We start from the raw sequence: 24,928 nt of genomic DNA on the forward strand, positions 1-24,928 counted from the left end.
AGATGGAGAGCCTTTTCACTGGGAAAAGGGAGTGAGAAGACAGCGAGGGAGCATTCAATCTGACGGGGGCTGGAGGAAGCCCAGGTATTTATATTTTTTTATTTTATTTTACTCCTCTCAGGCTTCCTTTAAAGGGGAACTGAAGAGAGAGGTATATGGAGGCTGTCATGTTTATTTCCTTTTAATCAATACCAGTTGCCTGGCAGCCCTGCTGGTCTATTTCTTTGCAGTAGTATCTGATTAAAACCAGAAACAAGCATGCAGCTAGTCTTGTCAGATCAGACTTATAAGTCTGAACCACTGAAACACCTGATCTGCTGCATGCTTGTTCAGGGGCTATGGCTAATAGTATTAGAGGCAGAGGATCAGCAGGGCTGCCAGGCAACTGGTATTGATTAAAAAGAAATAAACATGACAGCCTCCATATACCTCTCTCTTCAGTTCCCCTTTAACTATTTATGTGCTCCCATGAAACCAGGAGGTAACTACACTGCAGCATCTCAGTAGGATTTCTGTAGGCTTTAACTCCTCTAGGACTGCGTCACGCCAAAGGGCGTGCACGCGGCAGCAGCCCTAGGACCGCCTAACGCCGATTGGCGTAAAGTCCTGGGGCTGGCTTTTGCAGGAGATCACGCACACGCTGTGCACGCATCTCCGCTTCGTAGGTAGAGCTCTGCTCCACCTTCAGTCTCCCAATGGCGATCACCACTAGGAGACTGTTAGACGGCAAAACCGCCATCTATTTACTACGTACAGCGCTGCGATCTAAGGCAGTGCTGTACAGAGGACAGCCGTGTCACTCGGCTGTCCCCTCCAGAGGCACAAAAGCGATCCGCTGTGAAAGGCTGAAGCCTATTACAGCCGATCGTGCTGATTGGCTGGTGGGGGAGGGAGGGGGGAAGAGGAAAAAAAATAATAAAAAATATTAGGAAAATAAAGAAATAAATATTTACAAAAAAAAAAAAAAACCTAGGGTGCGACCTGACCCCTCCAACAGAGAGCTCTGTTGGTGGGGAGAAAAGGGGGGGATCACTTGTGTGCTGAGTTGTGCGGCTCTGCAGCGAGCCCTTAAAGCTGCAGTGGCCATTTTTGTGAAAAATAGCCTTCTTTGGGGGGTGGGGGAGTCTGTGGTCCTGAAGTGGTTAACAAATACATTTTCTTAAAGGTTACTATGCTGTTGCTTATCTTTTAGAGCAGAGAGGATGGGTTTAAGTCTTCTTTAAATTATACAGCCAAAATACCTATCTTCACCCTAAATCATCAGTACTGTTACCATACTTTGTGTATCCGGGCAGCACAGTGGTGTAGTGGTTAACACACTCGCCTTGCAGTGATTGGTACCAGGTTCAGATACCGGCCAGGGCACTATCTGCAAGGAGTTTGTATGTTCTGCCCAAATCTGTGAGGGTTTCCTCTGGGCACTGATAAGTTAATTGGCTTCTCCCTAAATTGGCCATAGACTATGATACATGCACACACTATACAAACATAGACATATTACTATGGTAGAGATTAGATTGTGAGCCCCTTTGAGGGACAGTGAGTAACAAGACAATATATACTCTGTACAGCACTGCGTAATTTGTTGGTTCTGTATGAATAAGTAAATAAATCTACTTTACTGTCTCATCTGTATATACAACGAATGTGTGTATCTCTCTCTCTCCAGCTGTGTAGTATCTGTAAGCAAATTCAAATGATATATCCATGCCAGGATTTACAGGATCAGGGATCACAGGAGCCTATAGGCACAGATGTCCTGGCACCCTAGACGTTGCCCTCCATGAACCTACAAATCCCAGCTAAACCACACCGCAAGTGTGCTGGCTGGCCCAGCTGCCAATTCTCTCTTACTTCCCTTGTCCATCATAGGCAGCTCTATCTACATTAGATAGAGGTACCCTCAGTATTAAGTAGCTAGTGGTGCTCCCGACTGCAAGGAGATCTCTTCAGTGGAATGCCAAGAGGTGGGTGAGTAACATTTATGCTCTACTCAAGACTACATAGGGAAGGTGGCCCTAGGGGAGGGGAGTGAGCTGCCTTTTCATCATTAGGCGCCTGTAAGCAAGTGCCTACAGTGTCTTATGGTAAATCCAGCCCTGGATATATCACATAAAGCAGTGGGTGTGATCCTCTAGCCTGCTCTATTCGGAGGCTTTGCATGCACTAATAAAGTAATAATCAGAATGAAACACCAGAGGATAAGTTATATAACAATTTTAGTTACTAAGATGCTATTACATTTCAGTCTAATCACATTGAAAGAAACACAGTTGCATTTTGTAATTGAAGTTGTTAAATTTTAAAGCATGAGGATACTTGTACCCATGACATGTCTTAACTGCCTTTGCAGCAGCTACAGACAATAACAAGCTCAATACAAATACTGCCATTATTATATTACTTACCTTAGTAGTTTGATGCCTCTGGATAGCTCCCCCTAGAGATACTCCCCTGTTTGTATTAAAGGCTGCTTACTAAATGCTAAGTATTTTATTGTAGCTTTCAAGGAACATCGTGACAGTTGAAACTGGTAATTAACGCTGCATAAGGAGAGCCTTTCTTTCAGCTGAAACATCGTCCATATTTCTCCACCACATAACACATGAGTTCTATTAAGAACAAATCCCACATCAGTTCTATCTGAGTTGACAATACACTTATGTGATTTATTAAGAATAAATAACACATATGCCAAAATAGGAGAATGCATTCCAGCATCCATTGTGAGATACTGGCAGTTATACATGTGGAGGGAAAGCAGGGAGGAATCCGAAGAAATAAATGTTATCTGCATGTGATTGATACTAATAAAAAAGCCTTCATGCACCAAGAACTGAATAAAAAGAGGAATGTGTACAGTAAGGGGATGACTTTATTTGTCAGCGGCCACTACCAGACTCTTTGCCCATTTTTCTCTAGTTTTCTTTGATACGATTTTACTCACTTCATTAGCAGATTGTGCAAAAAACTAGACGCCACTTATTTATACATCAATTAAATACGTATGTGCTTGCTTCTTTTATGCAAATAGCGGAGCCTTGCAGTTGGCATGTGGGATTTTGCTGTTAGTATAGGGGTTGTGGCAGAGACACGTACATGTTAAAAGGCGCCTGGAAAAAAGTGCGCAGGGGATTGCTAATAGTAGAATATCGATATAATTACAGATATTCTTCTACTTAAAGCTAATGAGAGTATTTCTTTTTAAAAAAGACACCAGATACTTACCTAAGGAGAGGGAAGGCACTGGGTCCTAATGAGCCTTTCCTCTCCTCTCATGGTGCCCTTGGTGCAGCGCTGGCTCCCATGGTTAAATCCCCCGCTGAGGGAGACTACGGAAGTTTTCGGAAGCCGAGTCCTCCCAAAGACAGGCGGCTCCATACTGCGCATGGAGAGGGCACTTGTGCGTACGCAGTATGGAGCGGCCCGTCTTCAGGAGCGCTCGGGCTCCCAATGACTTCCGAAGCCTCCCTTTGGTGGCAGAGAGACCAGTATTTGGCTAATTTAGTCAATACTGCTACGGGGGAGCCAACACTGGAACGGGCACCAGGAGAGGAGAGGAAAGGCTTATTAGGACCCAGAGCCTTCCCTCTCATTAGGTAAGTATCTGGATTTTTTTAAAATTAAAAAGTGGTTCCCATTGACTTTAATTCTTTACCGATATTTTCTATGCCATAATCTAACCCTACTCTCACACAGAGCTCTCCTTCTACCGATGTCTAACCCTTACCCCACCCCCCCTCTACTGATGCCTAACCTTTAACCCCCACTGCTGGTGCCTAAACCTTAACCACCCTCCACTCCCTCCCCCCCCCCCAGGTGCCTAACACTTAACACCAGAGGCAGGCAGAAGGGCTGAAGACAGAGCATGGACAGAGCCGCTGGGACAGATAAGCTATTACAAAGCAGCTACACATTGTGCAGGGGTCCTGGGGAGCAGTGGGACGCCCGAGGCTCTGGTAGTGATTAACAGCAATAAAGGGACATTTGGGAACCCAAGCCTCTTCTCCAAACAGTTATTATAATGCAGCCACACATCGTGCAGTGAGCCCTGGGGACTTGGGAGCAGTCAGGAGGAGACTACCTGGGGGGGTCTGATGGCATGAGGGGGAGGAGGGGCTGGCAGCGGTGCCCCCGTGGCAATTGCCCCCTTTCCCTCAATGGCAGCGCCAGCCCTGCCAGAGACTACAGATAATTTTCTCTATAATTATATACAAAATACCTCTTTTAACTGATTGGTTGGCTCCTGTTTCAGCAGCAACAAAATATGGGGTGGAGCTAATAAGACTAGACCCAGCTAAATCCTCCTCCCTCCAATATGTAGTAGGTTTATATATGGAAACATTCTCAATCTGTAATGTGCTGCAGAAGATGTCAGTGCTATATACAGTAAATGTATAATACTGTACTATCCTACTTGCTGACAGGTAGGAGGGGCGAGAGCAAGTACTAGCACATATGATTCATTTCTTCTCCACTGGTGGGACATGTGGTAGACAAATTTTCTCATGGAGCTTCAAGGCCTACAGAACCTAGAAAAATATAGAAATCTGTCCTGCTCTAAACCATGAAAAACTGGGTGACAGTTTGGGGTATGCAAGGTAGATGGTAGGATTTTTTATATAACTTTTTGTAGCTAGTTTCACACTGGGGCATTGCAGTGCATACCCTGTAAAAACAAGATATGCTTCACTACAGCTGTAAAGACATACATCATCCAGTACCACACAGCATGCCTCGAGTTATTCTAATGGATTGCATCACATTTCTTTCCATCCGATGTGACTGTACCATTATAATATTTTGTTTGCTATGTGATTGCATTGGCCAACGTAATACAACATTCTGTATCAGTGTGAAAGTAGCCTTAATTTTACAGGGTACCCAGGCAGGGCCGGCCCTAGACTTTTTGCCGCCTGAGGCAAATTTTGATAAAATTGCCGCCCCCGCCGCCCCCCCCAGGGGGGCGCTCTGGGGGGCCGCCGAGCTGGAGGGGTAGCTGGCAGGACGGGGGTATTGGGCCTAGCGGCGGGGAGGGGGGTCGGACCCCCCCCCTCCCTCGCCTGGGTCCCCCGATCTGCACTCCCCTCCAGCCTTAAATCGAAGCAGCCGCTATTAGTAGGCACGGGCGGGGAGGACTCAGGACTCACCTCTTCCCAGCGTGCGCTCCACTGACGGCACTTCCTGCAGCGTTGCAGGAAGTGACGTCAGTGGAGCGCACGCTGGAACGAGTAAGAGGTGAGTCCTCCCCGCCCGTGCCTCTTACAAATAGCGGCTGCTTCGATTTAAGGCTGGAGGGGAGCGCAGATCGGGGGACCCAGGCAAGGGAGGGGGGGTCCGACCCCCCTCCCCGCCGCTAGGCCCAATACCCCCGTCCTGCCAGCTACCCCTCCAGCTTGCCGGCCGGCTCCCCGCACCCACGGACGGGCGGGTGCCGCCCCTGGAAATTTGCCGCCTGAGGCAAAAGTTTCACCCCGCCTCATGAGCGGGCCGGGCCTGTATCCAGGAACCTCATGCTGACCCAGAACCTCTAGGATATTATAAGTGGCTTCAATGGGCCAAATCATCTTAGCTTTGCTAAATGTTAATTGACCTTCTTAAAGTGAACCCAAAGTGAGAGTGATATGAAGGCTGCCATATTTGTATCCTTTTAAACAATACCAGTTGCCTGACAGCCCTGCTGATCTATTTGGCTGCAGTAGTGTCTGAATAACACCAGAAATAAGGATGCAGCTAATCTAGTCAGTTCTGACAACAATGTCAGAAACACCCAATCTGCTACATGCTTATTTAGGGTCTACGGCTAAATGTATTAGAGGCAGAGCGTCAGCAGGATAGCCAGGCAACTGATATTGCTTAAAAGGAAATAAATATGGAAGCCTCCATATAACTCTCAACTTGGGTTCACTTTAAACCATAAATGGTATTTTTTTTTCAACTTTATTAAGCAGGAAAGATCTCCCATAGTGCATCACTGCTGAATATGTAAATTATTCCTCTATGTCCCTAGAAGGCACACATCCAGAAACACTGGATAGCAAGTATGCCACACTAACCCAACATGCATACAGCTGTTTCAGAATGATTACTCTTTCTACTTTGTCTATTCTTAAGAGACATTTCATTGCTCCTACAGAGAAGCTTCTCTAATTCTAATGAGTTGTATAAGTACAGGGGATCAACTTACTTCAGCCAATAGCCTAGCTTATTCACACTATCATGCAGACATGAAAGGTTAATTACCTAGCTGAAGCTCAGGGCTGTCTCTAAAATGTCAATGTATGTTGAAAACACGCAATGACATAATCAAATGTCAATCTATGTTGAAGACAAGTAGCGTTGAAGGCCTTCTGCTTGAATAAGGATAGTTATTAGAGATGGCCTGAACTGTTCGCCGGCAGACAATTCCCGGTGAACATCGGCAGTTCACGTCTGTTCATGAACATATGGTGTGTTTGCCTGCCCACTTTACATTATAATGGAGCAAAAAATTGACCCTCAACCCAGAGTCAGCAGACACATGGCAGCCAATCAGCTATCCCTCCCATCTGGACCGCCCCCCACCTATCAGAAAGCCAGCACAGCAGCCATTTTGCAGTCTGTGTTTTGCTTCTGTGCTAGGCAGTACAGGGAGAGTGTGCTGCAGATAAGGAAAGCGTTAGTTAGGCCTGTGTTCTGTGTCCTCAGTGCGGATTCTTGCTGCTACCACAGTATAACAACTATTAGCCCTTCTTAGGGCTGGTACATTGTTTTTCTTGCTGTTCTGTGTGTCCAGTGCACAAGTATGCTGTTGGAGACAGGTCTGCTGGTCCTAGTAGTGCACTGACTGGATAACCCAATAATCCTTCACCACCACTACTGGCACCTAATATCCACTACTGCCCTGCATAAGGCCTTACTGGCAGGACCTATATTTTGAGGTGATTATTGCACATGGCATAAACCTGTCACCTGACCTGCGTGAAGTGACAATCAGTTCATCTCTGGCAGAGTTTTTTTTTATATTGTAATATTGTAAAAAAAAAAAATTACAGGCAGGGGCACGCCACCCAGCATGGGTCGTAGGGTTCATGCTGCTGTGGTTTCCTGTGGCCCTAGCATATTGCTTAGTGTTTAGAGGCCACATACCTTGAACTCACAAAATGCCACAGTAGTAGTTGACTGGCGTACACAGCAGCACACCCCATCTTCTACCACTTCTGCTAGGAAACTTGCCGCAACATTTTCATCCTCCTCTGATATGGGCACTCCATAACATCATTGAACTACCTCAACCCTAACATAGGGACTGGAATATCGTGATCGCCTGCACTCTCACGAATGTGCGCACAAAGCATTGCGACCATCACCACTACACAACGATTGCTGCCGAGAGGACTAACATTTACATCCTGGAGGTGTCAACTAGTAAAAACAATAATTTGCTCACCTGACGTTATCACTAAAGCTCTTTGCAGTTGTTTGCAGTGCGGTAAATGTGGTGTTCCGTCTGTCAGTGTGAACCAGTCCTAACCTTTATACTACCTGATTGACGTATACACACACCGGATGTTTTAAAGCACTTTATTCCACAAATTTTGGAATGTGGCCTGGTGTCTTCTCTGGTGCATGATGCTGAACTCTGCAGGTCAGCATCTACTGCGCCTGCGTGAGAGCCACTCGCGGTGGTGCTGACGTCATCTTGAGTGTACTCGACAGGCGCAGAACTACTGTGCCTGCGCAGTACACTCAAGATGAGGTCAATGCCACCGCGAGCGGCTCTCACACAGGCACAGTAGATGCTGACCTGCCGCATTCGGGGGCTCTCGCACAGGTGCAGTAGATGCTGACCTGCTGCATTCGGGGGCTCTCACACAGGTGCAGTAGATGCTGACCTGCCGCATTCAGGGGCTCTCGCACAGGTGCAGTAGATGCTGACCTGCCGAGGTCGGCATTTTGCACCAGAGGAAGAATCAGAAATTCTATATCAATATTAGTGCCCTTGGATACTTAATATTGGAGAACCTCTAGCTATGCAAAATGTTGTCTGTTATGCTTAAAAAAAATCCTTTCATGTAAACAGTCTCCTATGAATCAGACTGTAATTTACACTCCCAGGTCACTCATTCAAGGTGTGTATCAGCTACTCATTTGATTCTGATCACTATTAGACAATTATAAAAAAAGGTTTACAACATGTAATGAGGCAGGACATTGTTCTGTGTTATAATCTGTGCGCTTTCTTATTGTATATAAGTTGTGCTAGAAAAATTCAGTTCAGTGTGATGCATAGGCGCCAGGAGCGGGGGCTTTTTTTCCCCTGATTCGCAGTGTGATCGTTTGCAGAGGTAATCTATCCTACAGCATTTTGAAGGTTTGCCTTTTCATTCTATTCAGTTTGGCAATAGGCCGTATCATCCATACTTAAAACCTTTTGCTTATTCAAAATTAAGTCATGTTAAAGGAAACCAAAGCTCTTAATTTAGTAATCTTTTGGGCATCGTTTCCTTCCCTCTCTCGGTTATTATATTTTCAGAATCTCGCAAGCAAAAAAATTCACTTCAGTTAACCTAATTATATATAAACCTTGATTCTCAGCTTACTTTAATGCTTTTTTTTTGCTGGCGTGAGGTCAAAAAAGGTATTATGTACATAAGATGAGAAATTTATGGGTCCTAACGCACAAAACATTTCCATGAAACTTCACTGCTCATCTTTTTCTCACTTTATATAACATAACCCTTTCAGCATACAAGGTTCTAAAAATAAGATGACAAAAAGTCAAGATTAAGTTAATCACAAACACCTGACTGTGTTTCTGCTTGCTAGGTACTGAAAACCTATTATATAGTTTAACAGTAAAAGCCCTGATGCTTTTCTCATTATCATGCTTTATATTTTTTTTCACCTTCTCTGTATAATAACTTTTCAGCAGCGGGGCAAGCAAACAGTGCTCAAGTACTTCAGGGATAGTTCAGGGCTAAGCATTGCTAGGTTACATCCTCACAACATGTTCTGATGCTGCCAGGGGGAGGAGAGATGGATTCCTAGCACACAGGGCCAGATTTCTTGGGGGGCAGCTGGCCAAGAGGCGGCTGGACATGGAAGAGGGATTACTGCATATGGGAGAAGAGGCTGCAAATGGAACCCAAAGGTTGCAAATAATGGGCAAATATGGAAATAGGGAGCTGCTGCCCAAGAGACCTGTATAGAGTCGAAGGAGGCTGCTGTACATGAATGTCTTACATATAAACTTTTTTCATCAATTCTCTTTTTCTCTCTATTCCCCTTCTCTATTTAAGAAGAGTGGGAATATCTGTCTGTGATTTATATGTATGCTAGGCACACATGTGCTGTCTGCTCGCATCGCCCAGCTATGGCCACTTACCATCCTGCACTATTCACCATCTGCGTGTGTGAGTAACACACGCCGGAGCTGTTTACAATTGTTCTCAGCTCCGCCCCATAGTGTTGGATTGGTGGTGGCTTCCCTGGGTGGATGACGCACATGCTTGCCTGTTGCGTATGGCTGCATGTGTGTATTTAGGCAGGGCACGGATGTGATGCTTACCACGCCTCCCTTTGAGAAAGCCGGAAGTCCCGGCGAAACATGTCAGGGCACCTGGCGTGTCTTGGACGTCGCACTTCGTGCTAGCCAGACTGGGTTCTGCTGCTCTCTGCCTTTGCACCTCCTTGACTGCTGGGGTCCGCCGCTCGCCGCTATCCATCCGCGGCTACCCACGTTCCTGCCATATACCGGGCCTGCTGGGGCTTGTTGCATGCTGTTAGCATTTTCCTCGATAACTACTTGTCCTGCTACACACCTGCTGGTGCGGAAACCGACCTACTGAGGACTCAACACATGACAAGCTGATCTTTGGAACTTTAGTGTCTCTCCCTCAGCCGTGAGCTCCGGCGGTGGGTTGAGAGACCAAGACCAGAAGCCTCTTCGTGCCACCTTCTGCTGGAGTGGGTACAGTATACAAGTTAACTATTAACTGCTTTTGTTGCAGTATGAACTACCGCTTACCTGACACAGGTGCATGATTTGCTGTATCTGCCTGCATGAGCCTCTCCTGCTAATCTGAAGGCAGGCCCTGCTTCCTGGGCCATACATTCCCCTGCATCTATACCTCCTAACAGCTTGCTACTAAACCACTTCTCTCTGCAGCTGACATTATTGCTGGGATTAAACAGGATACCTCTATTTTTGTCATACTGGATTGGCTAAAATCGATAATCCTTTTTTTTTTTTTTTTTTGGGGATCCCTGACCTCATTAGGTGGTCATAGTTAGGCATGGGTGCATGAGGATACATGAGTTGTGGCGGTGCTGAATGTCTGGCTGCATTTTATGTGCGATTCTTTTTAATGATCTTTGTATAAGTAATTAATTAAAACATTTTTTGTACTCTTATAATTAACTAGTTGGTCTGAGTTTATTGCATATGCCTCCCAACCCCCCATTTTCCTTGACTTTTACGGTACATGAATGTTAGACATGGAAAACTGGGCTGCACGATGAATAGGAGGGGGTGCTGCACATGGAAGCGAAGCTGCAAAAAATTGGCCTGGGGTGGAAAAAGTATTAATCCAGCCTTGCTAGGTTCTTGGCAGGGTCATCCATGATAAGCCATCTCAGCCAAGAACACTCTAGTTTATGTATCGGCCTTGTGAGAAAAGGGATATCAACGTTCATTTACTTAGATTAACATTTATTCTAAGTGTTTTTTTTTCTGCATGGCAAGTAGTCAGTGGATGAGAGTACAGAGATGTTCTCGCATCCCTGGACTACATCTCCTGGAGTGTATTGTGGCAGACATGCTCTCGAGACCTCGCTGGGAACTACAACATGTGGCAGATGCAGTCAGTCCATGGATAAGAATGCCCATATGGATGGGTGGCCAGAGGCCACAGCACCCCCATAGGTAAGTAGTGACACTTATTCCTACCCCCGCCTCCCCAATGGCACACTCTATCACACACCTCCCTAATAGGGAGGTTCATTGAAAAATAATTTCAGGTGCACAGCCACAGTTCCCTTTAATGTCATTGTATAGTTAAGGAAGTGACTTGTGCAAGGGCCAAGGGGGCATAATTATGAAACTATGTTAAAACTGATGTGCACAGGCAGCGTGTGGCAAACTTACTGTTACACAGACCAGCTATGTAGCATGTGTGTGCGCTGCACAAATACCGCAACCCACATTACCTAGGTAACGCCTACATGGTTAGTATGCCATGCATTACACTACTAACTATTTGTACAACAACATAACTGGCATAAGTAACACCAATTTTAGATTTGTGAATATGCCCCAAGGTGAAATAACTGACGACAAAAGGGTCATACTGCTGAGACACTAAACATGCAAAACAGGCACTGTTGGTGGGCCTTGTGGATAGGGTTGGGGAACAATGCTGTAGACGATAACACAGTTGAAAAAGTACATTTTGACTAGGAATGCTCATTCAGATTTTGCAGAACTGGAATTCCCACATTTCAGATTGAAAATCAGCATTTCCTATTGGAAATAAAAAACAGAAATTGAAAATTTTTCACAGAAATATCAAATTACCACAATTCCTATTTTAGCCCAATCGAAGAACTCGGAAGCATTGGACCAGTCAGAAAATACAGAGTCAACGTAAAGTATTTGGGCAATAAGACAATGCAAAAAATTACCAGAAAAAGACTCTTCGGAAATCTATGGAATTGATAGTCGTCATTGGCGGAAATCAGAATTTCCGTGGAATCGGAAATCAGGATTTCCAACCATCCCTAATTTAGACTCTACAGTACCATGATAGATATCTGTGTTCAGTAGCTACATGTGAAATGTTTAAATATGTAATTAAGGTGTTCTTACCTTTTTTCTACGCAGCCTGACCTGGCCATAAATATTTCCACAAGCACTCTTATAATCCTTAGCCTGGAGAGACTCAATGCTGTCCATTGAACATGCTCCTTCGAATTGTTCTTTTGACGTGTGCAAATTGTCACCTATGACACCAGTATTACGCTGGTCCTTTTCTCCTTCTTGGCATAATGATAATATTCCACTGTTTTTAAGATCTGTTTTGGTGTCCATTTGAGAAGAATTACATGGAAATAAAGTATCAGATGGCTCATCTGGCTCTCCTTCACAGATATTTGGTCCCTTAGCATCTTTTGATACATCAGACTTTCTTCTTTGTTGAGCAACTCTAGCGGAATGTAGAAGCTGTTCTCTACCAGGCATGTCAATGTCATCCAAATCTGCATCATTACATAATGTTTTTTCTTCTGAAAGTTTTATGAATTTCTCCTTAAAAACATTTGTATTATCTGCTGTTGTTATTTCCTCCATGTGTTCTCCATCTGAAAACACATCCTCTTCTGAAGCTTCCACGATATCCTTAGCTCCAGATTTTTTGTTGTAAGCTCCATCTGTATCCTTCTCTGAAGAGGCTATATCCAGTTGGTTAATTCTAGGATTGCATGGCAGGTAGTCCTCATTTTTGAGGTCATGTTCTCCATCACTAGTTGAGAAACAAGGCCCCATCTCTATGCTGGTGTTAGCGCTGAGGGAAACAGCACAGTGATCTTCCATATCTAAGTTATCGTTCTCATCCACATCTTTGGAGACCTGAATCCCCACAAACCCACTACCATCCTGTGATTCTCCATCATTGGGTAAAGAGAGTTTCTCCTCTGGTTCCTCTGCTGAAATCCCATATTCTTCCATATCTGATTTTAGATGATCCTCTTTAAATCCATGGCAACATAACGTATCACACCCAGAACTTCTAGAAGACAATCCTGTCCACTGAGCTACATGGTCTTCCCAGCTTCTCTGAACAGCTACAGACATGTCACAGAGGAAAGTTCCAGCCAATGTTTGCAGACAGCAAAACATCTGACTGTAGTGTGGAAATCCTGTAAAGAACTGAGGATGCAACCCAGCCAAGTATCATCTGCAGAGCAAGAAATGAGATTTATTAGGGTTAAAATGATGATAAGCTATCAATGGGAAATACAGCATCATGGATGAAAAGCGTCTCTCTTCCTCCAGCCGCACATACTGATACATGCCAAACTCTCCACAAAAAGACCCTTTTTATTTTAGTCATAGGATAACTAATTTCATGCATTTGAAATTCTATAAGTCCTCGTGACTCTGTTTACCAGTAGCTTGTGAATTAGCTAAACAGATCCTGTCTGGGCTATATCCACTTCTCAAAGGCATTCTCTTCATTCCTAATCAGGCAACATCACATTTTCCGAATGCAGTCAGAGGATTCCTTTGACATCATACAAACCACTGATAACAGAATAACATCTACAAAAAATAATACAAAACTGACCAGCCTTTCTGCTTTGAGTGTATTGCACTTCCCCTCACTTTCACCACGGTCCCACTTTGAGTGAGTATGTATTGTGGTGCCTTTGCATGAGCTGGACGTTCGGTGGTGCCGCTAAGAGTAAAATATTGGTAATTTGAATTGCCTATGCAATGCACTACCCTGGCACTACACTATGCAATACCCCAGCACCTATTCTCATTTGGACCCTCCGCCATAAATGCCTAAACCCCGCCACTCCGTCCCCTAATGCCTAACGCTAACCTCCCCCTGTGGGTGTGTAACTCTAAACAGCACCTAATGTATAACCCTAACCCTCCTGGTAAGTGCCTAAAAAGAACTATCCCAACCTAATTTCTAACCCTAACCAGGAACTGGAGTACGTGAAGCAAACTCACGCAAAGAACATACAAACTCCGTGCAGATAGTTCCCTGGCTGGGATTTGAACTGAGGAACCATGCTGCCTATATCAGTCTAGAAGAGGCTTTTTAGTCATGCTGACAATGGGGCCTCATAAAACTGCCAGATATGAGCACAGCATGTCAGGAACACATTGTAAAAATAAAACTAAAGGCCCAACACAGTAAAACTGATCTGAACTTTTGTGAGGGTTCTTGCAGTCACACACAGAGATAAAGTACACAGCTGTGAAAAGACAATGTAATTAAATTACAGGTCAAAGACCTGTTCTAGGCATGCACACCAGACACCTCTGCTAAGACAACTTCACACTGAAAATTCACACACAAATGCATCCTTGTGCCTGGGTCTCTTTAAGAGCAAACTACATCATCCACGTTAGAAAGTTGTTGTTTTTTTCTTTTTTTTTAGGCACATGTCCTTAGATATTTTACAACTGTCATATCTCAATTACAAAGTGGATAAAAAACATAACTCCTTTGTTACTGAGATGATCCAGCAGATGCTTAGCATGTGAACATTCTATAAAATACAGCTGCACTGGCCATTTTCTGGAGTGCATTCCTGTAAAACCTCCAGGCTGTATGGCAGGAAATCATACAGAACACAAAAGCCAGCATTGTGGAGCAAGCTGTGCACAGTAACATGACAGCTGACTCCTTTGAGTTACACCTTCAAAATCGGAGTCTTCTCAGCTCATTACATCAAACTACCGGTTAACTGTAGCATTACATAGCTACAGTATTTGTTGTGGGTCATTTTAGTTCACTGAGGTAGATTGCCCATCCAGCCACAGTATCACATGCCTGAGGAAAAGAAGGCAGCTAATGTGTGAACTGTGGATTGCAGTTTGCATTGCCGATTGCATAACTAAGACAAACTACACTACACAAATAAAAGGTAATCTCTCTTTAGGAAAGGAATGTAGTAGTTCTCTAACTAGATAATACACATGGATTTGTGGAAAATGTGCAAGTGTTTGCAATTCATGATAAGTATACATGCTTTCTTAAGAGTTATTGGATACAGTGCAGTATATTTACGCCCCTTGAGACTTAATCTAAGCCTCAGGGGCGTAGATCTATGCACTCCCCTGCAATCGCCCGCCACATGCATGTGCTGCACTCCTGGCCGCATTCCCATCACCACCCGTTGGTACACTGAACAGTGAATAGGAACAGGTGTTCCCAAACCTGTAATCAATGATCACCGACATCAATGAGATGCCAGTGGTCATTGACAAAGTGAAAATAAACACACACATACACATTACTTTCTGTGTACTGTTCCCAGTACACAGGTATAAAGTGGTGCGATATCTATTTGCCAAGTAAAAATACATACACATTAAAACATACTACATATATTACATTAAAAAAAAAAAAAAATCCCCCATAAATTAACTACTTACCTCCCCCACTCTGCCATAGTTACCAAAATAAAACACGGATTTACCAAAATAAAAGTGACATTAAAAAAAATATATATAAATAGTTACCTTAGAGATTCAACTTTCATTAATATGTATGTCTTGAGGGTATATTACAGTTATTTTTGCAAATAAGGGCTTGTATAGTGATATACCGTATTCTCCGGAATATAAGACACACTTTTTCTCCCCCATGGAGAGAAAAAGTCCCTGCATCTTATATTCCAAAGAAAGCCCGCCGATACGAACCGCTGACCAGCCGCGATGTCTGAGTCTCCCTGCCTTTTCCCCCTGTGTGGTCCACCTTCCCCCTGCATGTCTCCGCTCCCCCTGAGTAACAATAACGGCAGAGCGACTCACCTTCCTATTGATTCCAGCTCTGTGTGGTCGTCCAGCATGTCAGCGCTACCCCTGCAAAAGAATATTTAACGGCAGAGTGCCTCACCTTCCTAGCTATTCCAGAGGCGGCAATCTGCAGACATCTTGCATACCACGTGGCTTCTCCTAGTGAAGGCTCCTGTTGATTAGTGTTGGGCGAACAGTGTTCGCCACTGTTCGGGTTCTGCAGAACATCACCCTGTTCGGGTGATGTTCGAGTTCGGCCGAACACCTGACGGTGCTCGGCCAAACCGTTCGGCCACATGGCCGAACTAAGAGCGCATGACCGAACGTTCCCCGAACGTTCGGCTAGCGCTGTGATTGGCCGAACGGGTCACGTGGTTCGGACCCGAACGCGCTCTGATTGGCCGAACGGTCACGTGGTTCGGGTAAATAAATACCCGAACCACGTCATATCTCCGCCATTTGTCTGTGGGTTTAGCTTTGGGTAGGCAGGCAGGGTAGTTCGCGCTCCAGCCACGCTAGCCAGGGTCCCCCCTGTCATTGTGTCACTGCTGGGAACAGTAGTACACCGCTTGCTCAGCCACACTATATAGCATTCTGTTTACTGCCACTCTGTGTACCTCGCTCAGCCACACTATATAGCATTCTGTTTACTGCCACTCTGTGTCTGCTGGGAATAGTAGTACACCGCTTGCTCAGCCACACTATATAGCATTCTGTTTACTGCCACTCTGTGTACCTCGCTCAGCCACACTATATAGCATTCTGTTTACTGCCACTCTGTGTCTGCTGGGAATAGTGGTACACCGCTCGCTCAGCCACACTATATAGCATTCTGTTCACTGTTCTGTGTCTGTTTGGAATAGTGGTACACCGCTCGCTCAGCCACACTATATAGCATTCTGTTTACTGTTCTGTGTCTGCTGGGAATAGTGGTACACCGCTCGCTCAGCCACACTATATAGCATTCTGTTTACTGTTCTGTGTCTGCTGGGAATAGTGGTACACCGCTCGCTCAGCCACACTATATAGCATTCTGTTTACTGTTCTGTGTCTGCTGGGAACAGTAGTACACCGCTCGCTCAGCCAGAGTATATAGCATTGTGTTTACTGCCACTCTGTGTACACCGCTCAGCCAGACTATATACCATTGTTTACTGACACTCTGTGTACACCGCTCAGCCAGACTATATACCATTGTTTACTGACACTCTGTGTACACCGCTCAGCCAGACTATATACCATTGTTTACTGCCACTCTGATTCTGCTGGGAACAGTAGTACACCGCTCGCTCAGCCAGACTATATAGCATTGTGTTTACTGCCACTCTGTGTACACCGCTCAGCCAGACTATATACCATTGTTTACTGACACTCTGTGTACACCGCTCAGCCAGACTATATACCATTGTTTACTGAAACTCTGTGTACACCGCTCAGCCAGACTATATACCATTGTTTACTGCCACTCTGATTCTGCTGGGAACAGTAGTACACCGCTCGCTCAGCCAGACTATATACCATTGTTTACTGACACTATATAGCAGACTATATAGCATTGTGTGTACACCGCTCAGCCAGACTATATACCATTGTTTACTGACACTCTGTGTACACCGCTCAGCCAGACTATATACCATTGTTTACTGCCACTCTGATTCTGCTGGGAACAGTAGTACACCGCTCGCTCAGCCAGACTATATACCATTGTTTACTGACACTCTGTGTACACCGCTCAGCCAGACTATATACCATTGTTTACTGCCACTCTGATTCTGCTGGGAACAGTAGTACACCGCTCGCTCAGCCAGACTATATACCATTGTTTACTGCCACTCTGATTCTGCTGGGAACAGTAGTACACCGCTCGCTCAGCCAGACTATATACCATTGTTTACTGACACTCTGTGTACACCGCTCAGCCAGACTATATACCATTGTTTACTGCCACTCTGATTCTGCTGGGAACAGTAGTACACCGCTCGCTCAGCCAGACTATATAGCATTGTGTTTACTGCCACTCTGTGTACACCGCTCAGCCACACTATATAGCATTGCGTACTCTGCCAGTCAGTGTGTATATTGCTGGGATCAGTAATACTCCACTCACCGTCAACCACTATATGAGCTCAACATGAGTTCCCCAGAGACCTCCGCTGTGAGCAGCACTCCCAACAACAGCAACAGCCAACGCCCCACGCAAGCTATAACATCCACCCCAGCAGCCAGTGGTCAGCAGCAGCCCTCCCCGGAGGAGAACGTTGTGTCCATCAGTCCGTCGCCAGAGCGATTAATGAGGGCTGCCATTGAGGAGATGATGGGGCCTGATGTGGAGGAGGAGGTCTGGCTCAGGCCAGCATCCCAAGTTAATGTTGAGGACGATGAGGGGTCTGTGTCTGGGGATGTTGGGGTGGCAGAGGTGGTGGGTGGGTCAGACTCAGGAGAAGAGTTGTATGATGAGGATGATGATCGGGACCATCTGTATGTGCCTCAGAGTCCGACCCCGGAAAACATGTTGTATCGTGTGTTTAGGTACTAAAATCTGCGTTCCCTCCCAGTAGTGTTGGGCGAACAGTGTTTGCCACTGTTTGGGTTCTGCAGAACATCACCCTGTTCGGGGTGACTATATAGCAGACTATATAGCATTGTGTTTAATGCCACTCTGTGTACACGGCTCAGCCACACTATATAGCATTGTGTTTACTTCCACTCTGTGTCTGCTGGGAACAGTAGTACACCGCTCACCCGCCACTGTATAGCATTGTGCTCTGTGTCACTGCTGACAATAGTGGTACACCGCTCACCCACCACTGTATAGCATTTCTGTACTGCCACTGTACTGCTGCCAGTCAGCGTGTACTTTAAGGATAAGTGAAATGAGGAAGAAATCCGGTGAAAGAGGGAGGGGCAAGGGAAGAGGTGTTTCCCCTGACGGTTCACGTACAGGCCACAGGGGAGCACCCAAGAAAACCCACTCAATACTGCCCATGTTGTCCAGGACAACAACCCTCACAGATCCAAAAGAACAGGACCAGATAATTACTTGGATGACCTCTCAAGCGTCCAGCAGTGGGTTAAGCAGCACCAGCACATCACGCACGAGGTCCGAGTCCTCAGCCAGTTAAAGTCTGGGCTTTCTTTGAAGACTGCACTGAGGATGTTACCATGGCGATTTGCAAGGTGTGCAAGACCCGCCTGAGCAGGGGGAAAAGTATTAACAACCTCTCCACCACCAGCATGAGCCGCCACATTCTATCCAAACATCCCACTCTGTGGGCAAACGCGGCAGGACAGGGTACCACCAGCAACACTGCCTCCCTTGGGTTCACCAGACTCACCACCAGACCCGCCTCAGCAGCAGCAGTAGCCCAGCCATTGCGTGGTTCACAACATTCACAAACATCAGACGATGCTGACACTGTCACTTTCCGGACTAGTGCTCTTGAGGTCTCCCAGTGTTCATCAAACACAACAACCAACAGCCCTTCGGTGTGCAGCGCTACGGTTGAGTTGTCTGTCTCTGAGATGTTTGAGCACAAGAGGAAATTGCCAGCAAATGACCCCCGGGCCGTGGCAGTAACAGCCAGCCAGCATAGCCAAGCTTCTGGCCTGCGAAATGCTGCCATATCGAGTGGTGGAGACAAACAGCTTCAAGGGCATGATGTCAGTGGCCATCCCACGTTACGTGGTTCCCAGCCGCTACCACTTTGCGCGCTCTGCAGTGCCTGAGTTGCATGAGCACGTGGTCAGCTAAATAACCCGAAGCTTGAAGAATGCCGTTGCCTGCAAGGTTCACCTCACCACTGACACCTGGACGAGTGCGTTCGGCCAGGGTCGATACATCTCCCTTACCGCGCACTGGGTGAACCTTGTGGAGCCTGGCAGCGATTCCTCACCTGCTACGGCGCGGGTGTTGCCCACGCCGCAAACAGCTGGATAACAACAGCAGCACCTACCTCTCTGACTCCTTCTCCTCCAACGCATCTCAAAGCTGTACCTCATCCGGAAATGCTAACCCAGCACCAGCAGCAGTAGGATCGTGGAAGCAGTGCAGCACAGCTGTTGGCATGCGTCAGCAAGCGTTGCTGAAGCTGATCTGCCTTGGGGATAAGCAGCACACAGGGGAGGAAATTTGGAGGGGAATAAAGGAACAGACGGATTTGTGGCTGGCACCGCTGGACCTGAAACCGGGCATGAAGCTAGACACCTGGCACGAACTGGCAATGTACGCAATAGAGGTGCTGGCTTGCCCGGCAGCCAGCGTTATGTCGGAACGCTGTTTCAGTGCTGCCGGAGGCATCATCACAGATCGGCGTATCCGCCTCTCCACAGAAAATGCAGACCGTCTGACTCAAATTAAAATGAATCAATCCTGGATTGGAAACGACTACGCAACACTCCTGGACCCCAACCAAGTAACATGACCGATGAACATCTGGGATGGTTTAGCGTTTCCGGTCCCTGTTTATTGAACCTCTCATCTGTATTACATTTATGACTGCATGGCGGCAAAAAGCATTGCTGCTATATCCGCACGCTTTTTGTCCTCATGCAAGGCCTGGGTTGTTGTGTCTCACAAAGCGTGGCCTTCTCCTCCTGCGCCTCCTCCTGTTCCATCACGTGTGCTGCTGCTGCTGCTGCTGCTGCTGGGTTACCGTTGCCGGTCCCTGTTTATGGAACCTCTTATCTTTATTACATTTATGACTACATGGCGGTACAAAGCATGCTATCCGCACGCTTTTTGTCCTCATGCAAGGCCTGGGTTGTTGTGTCTCACAAAGCGTGGCCTTCTCCTCCTGCGCCTCCTCCTGTTCCATCACGTGTGCTGCTGCTGCTGCTGCTGCTGCTGGGTTACCGTTGCCGGTCCCTGTTTATGGAACCTCTTATCTTTATTACATTTATGACTACATGGCGGTACAAAGCATGCTATCCGCACGCTTTTTGTCCTCATGCAAGGCCTGGGTTGTTGTGTCTCACAAAGCGTGGCCTTCTCCTCCTGCGCCACCCTCCTCCTGTTCCATCACGTGTGCTGCTGCTGGGTTAGCATTACCGGTCCCTTTTCCTGGAACCTCTTATATGTATTACATTTATGACTGCATGCCGACAAAAAGCATGTTACCTGTGCAAAGAAAACAGACATTTCCCGCATTTAAAAGACAGTTTTCCCTTTGAAACTTTAAAATCGATTTTCTCAAAAACTATAAGCTCTTTTTGCTAAATTTTTTTTCCTCTTGTACCCACTCCCAAGGTGCACATACCCTGTAAATTTGGGGTATGTAGCATGTAAGGAGGCTTTACAAACCACAAAAGTTCGGGTCCCCATTGACTTCCATTATGTTCGGAGTTCGGGTCGAACACCCGAACATCGCGGCCATGTTCGGCCTGTTCGGCCCGAACCCGAACATCTAGATGTTCGCCCAACACTACTGTTGATCAGTCATCAACAGGAGCGTCACTAGGGGAAGCCACGTTGAATGCGAGATTTCTGCAGATTGCCGCCGCTGGAATAGCTAGGAAGGTGAGCCGCTCCGCCACTAACTATTTTTATGTAGGGGTAGCGCTGACATGCTGGAAGCTGAGGACCCCACATCGCTGGAATCAATAGGAAGGTGAGTCGCTCTGCCGTTGTTGTTACTCAGGGGAGCGGAGACTTGCGGGGGGGAGGGGCTATAGGACAGGATGGGACACAGGGACTGGAGGACCACACAGTGTGTGTGTGTGTGGAGGGGGAGGAGGGGCTGGAGGGGACAGGGACATGCACAGGACAGGAGGACAGGAGGGGTCACAGACACACAGGAGGACAGGAGGGGACACAGATACACAGGGGAACAGTAGGGGACACAGACACAGACACACAGGAGGACAGGAAGGGATACAGGGACTAAGAGAGCAGTTTTATCTGTATGTAAATTAATGGTAATGAATAATCATGGAATCCACCCCCGCAGCCCTTGCAATTACAGGGGGGCCTGGGAGCACATAGCGGTCCCATCAACCAGAAAAATGTATCTTTTTTAAACAATTTTTTGCAAAATTTTTGCAGGGGGCCCCCATGGTTCGTAGTTACACCACTGATGGAACCCATGGGGGATCCTCACCCCAGCAAAACAATTATTTTCCTCTAGATGGGTAGTACTTAAACCACTGCTGGTTTTACAGAGGTTTAGGGATAGTTTTGCCATGTAACCTGTAAAAACCACATTAGGCATTAAGTGACCACAGTACCATGTTACTCTGGCTGTCAGACTGACGTTCTTCAATGCAGAAATGCACAGCAGAAGAAATTCACAGTTTGCAACTTGACATATTCTCAGTGCCTGTTATATCATGTAATGTATTATTTCAGTAATGAACAGTTGGACGTTTAGTACCATGACAGGGTTAAATCAGTAAAGTTATTCTGCTGAAGAGTTCGGAATGCAATGCACCTTCACTGTGCCACCAACAGCACCCCATGTGGTGTACGAGAGAACTCGCTGCCGGGAGACTTGGACACAGGATACAGCTCATACATATACGGCTTATCCTGCTGCTGCACAAGTCCTGGCAGCGTTAATTACTATTCTCCCTCCAGGTCCACGTGGACGGTGGGGAATGATGTATTTCAGCTTCCAGCCAGTGATGCTCGGATATCCCCGATCACAAAATTGAGTAAATCTGGCCACGGCAGTATCGAAATCCGGATCCGGATTTGATGCTCAAATCCAAATTTGATTTGGATTTTAGCCATGATTACGTGTAGAATCCATGATCACGGCTGTGAGCAACGGATTTTACTTTAACGTATATAGCAAAACCCCCATACATGCTACAATCACCAAAATTGCGTAAAGGTGATCAATGGGTGTAATGTAAAAAAAAATCAAGAAGAACTTTTAGTTTTTGAGAAAATCAATTTTTATAGTTTCAAAGGAAAAAATATTAATGATTAAAAACCCGCCAAAACATGATGATTTTAGAGCTTAATAGCAAGCCCCCTTACATGCTAGAAACACCAAATTTGCCAGATATGTTAAGAAGAACAGTGGGAACAAGAGGAGAAAAGTATACATGTAAATTTGGTAAATGCATTAACTGTCATTTACTGAATTTAACCACTTTACCCCCACGCGTACGGATTTCTCCGCCCCTTTTTTCCCTCCTAAAAAACCAGGGACAGAGAAATCCGTACCTTCCGCGCTACCGCCGCTGTCCGCGCTCCCACCGCTCGTGCGCGCGCACCCGCCGCTCGTGCACGGCGCCGCCCGCTCGCCCGGAGATCAATGAACGGGAAAATCCATTCCCGTTCGTTGATCTAAGCCCCCGCAATGATCTGCTGCTTCTTTCAGAAACAGCTAGATCATTGCGAGTCTCCCAGCCTCCTACTGCTTCCTGTAAGCGTCCTTCCGGACGCTTACAGGTCGCATGTAAACAAACACTCTGTGGCCATCTTGTGGCCAAATAGTAAACTACACCCTAAAAGCATTTTACATATACAAACATTACATTTACACAATAAATTAACTCATTACCTCCCACACTCCCCAATTTTTTTTTTCTTGTAATTAAAAAAAAAAATACAATAAAAAAAAACATAAATAGTTACCTTATGGACTGAACTTTTTAAATATTTATGTCAAGAGGGTATAACACTGTTACTTTATAAACTGCGGGCTTGTAATTAGGGATGGATGCAAAACTGAAAAAAATGCACCTTTATTTCCAAATAAAATATTGTCGCCAAACATTGTGATAGGGACATAATTTAAATGGTTTTATAACCGGGACAAATGGGTTAATACATTTCATGGGTTTTAATTACAGAAGCATGCTTTATTTAAAAACTATAATGGCCCATTAAAACACATTTAGAATAAAATAATTCTTGGCATAATGTCCCACCTAAAGAAAGCCTAATTGGTGGCAAAAAAAACAAGATATAGTTCATTTCATTGGGATAAGTAATAATAAAGTTATAGACGAATGAATGGACGGAGCGCTGAAAGGTGAAAATTGCTCTAGTGGTCAGGGGGTAAAACCCCTCAGTGGTGAAGTGGTTAAATGTATACTTTATTCCTTTGAAAATTTAAAATCAATTTTCTCAAAAACTATATGGTCTTTTTGAAAAAAAAAATGTTTCCTACGGTTCCCACTGTTCTCCTTAACATATACTACAAAGTTGGTGTTTCTAGCATGTTGCAATTAACCGCTAAATTCGGCAGGTTTTTAAGTAATAATCACAGCTGTGATCACAGCTATATCCGTGATCACGAGCCGGGTTTGGACCGCGATCACGTATGCATTTGGACCGCGATCACATATGCATTCGGAACTGAATCCGCGATTGAGAAGCGATCACGAATTCGGAATCCAACCTCGTGATCAGGAAAAAAAGGCCGTGGAGAACATCACTGCTCCCAGCTATTGCTTGTGGCCGAATTACAGTGTTTTACAAGTAACTTCAGCTCCGTCTTCTGACGGCGCCGAAGTTACGAACTGTGCGCCGCTATAGCCTTAATTCCTATTACGGTCTATGGTGGCGGCAGTTGCACCCAAATCTCCTGCGCTGTTATTACAGTGCTCGCCCATGTGTACCAGGGCCTCATTGCAGTAGCTAAGGCTACTACAGGTATTGTTACAACCATGGCTGCATTAAGACACAAGTTAAAGTTCAAGACCCTATATTGACAAGGTGGCCATTACTACAGATTATAGATAGAACGCTAGCACTTTCACAGTTTTGTCATCCAAGTGCAAGACAGATCCCCTTCATCTGATTATGCTGGGATTGGCAGGTATTGATTTGCTGTTTTAACAAAATCCATTAGCCTTTACCTTCCACCTGGGGGATCAATATATCAGTTAGCACTTAGCAAATTAAGATCTGCTAATACTTTATCATTACTGAATCTCTAATTCACTTGACCATCAGAATTGTTACTGAATCCCATCCTTTAGTCTTCATACATTTCTGTGCATGTGTGGTATGATCTTAAACTGCAGAATTAAGCTTCTATGAGGTTATCAGAATCAGCTCTGATTTGCATCAGTAAATTAATAAGCAAAATAAAAGACAAAGAAAGCAAGATCTTTGCAGAGATCCGTTGTTCCCTATTGAGCTGCTTGTTAGATATCTCTGCTTAGGCTTTCAACTTCTGCTTAGGCTTTCGGAGCAACACAGCTGCTCCTAAGGGAAGCAGGAAATTTGGGCGCACGAGGCAAGAGGACAAAAAGGGCGCTGCCAATCATTCCCATAATAAATATCGTTTGATGGGCGCCGAACAGGAAAAAAGAGCGCCGGAGATTATTAACGTTTTCAAATGGCACCCGAAGATTTTTAATGTTTTCTAACGGCGCTTGTGATGATTTAAGTTCACAAAATGCGCCCGTGACGAATAACGTTTACAATAATACTAAACATATTTATTGTATTTA

At 45.5% G+C, this 24,928-nt stretch overlaps 1 protein-coding gene across 1 annotated transcript in view; it reads right to left on the reverse strand.

Annotated features, from left to right (window-relative positions):
* The window catches only part of DLC1 (DLC1 Rho GTPase activating protein), a 569,878-nt gene that overhangs the window by 490,019 nt on the left and 54,931 nt on the right, over nucleotides 1-24,928 (reverse strand). The window contains exon 2 of the mRNA XM_068278607.1: nucleotides 11,849-12,935. Coding sequence (XP_068134708.1) covers nucleotides 11,849-12,877 — 1,029 coding nt within the window. The 5' untranslated portion in view covers nucleotides 12,878-12,935. The remainder of the gene's footprint in view (nucleotides 1-11,848; nucleotides 12,936-24,928) is intronic.

This window comes from Hyperolius riggenbachi, chromosome 1, assembly GCF_040937935.1.
Source record: "Hyperolius riggenbachi isolate aHypRig1 chromosome 1, aHypRig1.pri, whole genome shotgun sequence".
NCBI classification, from domain to species: domain Eukaryota; kingdom Metazoa; phylum Chordata; class Amphibia; order Anura; family Hyperoliidae; genus Hyperolius; species Hyperolius riggenbachi.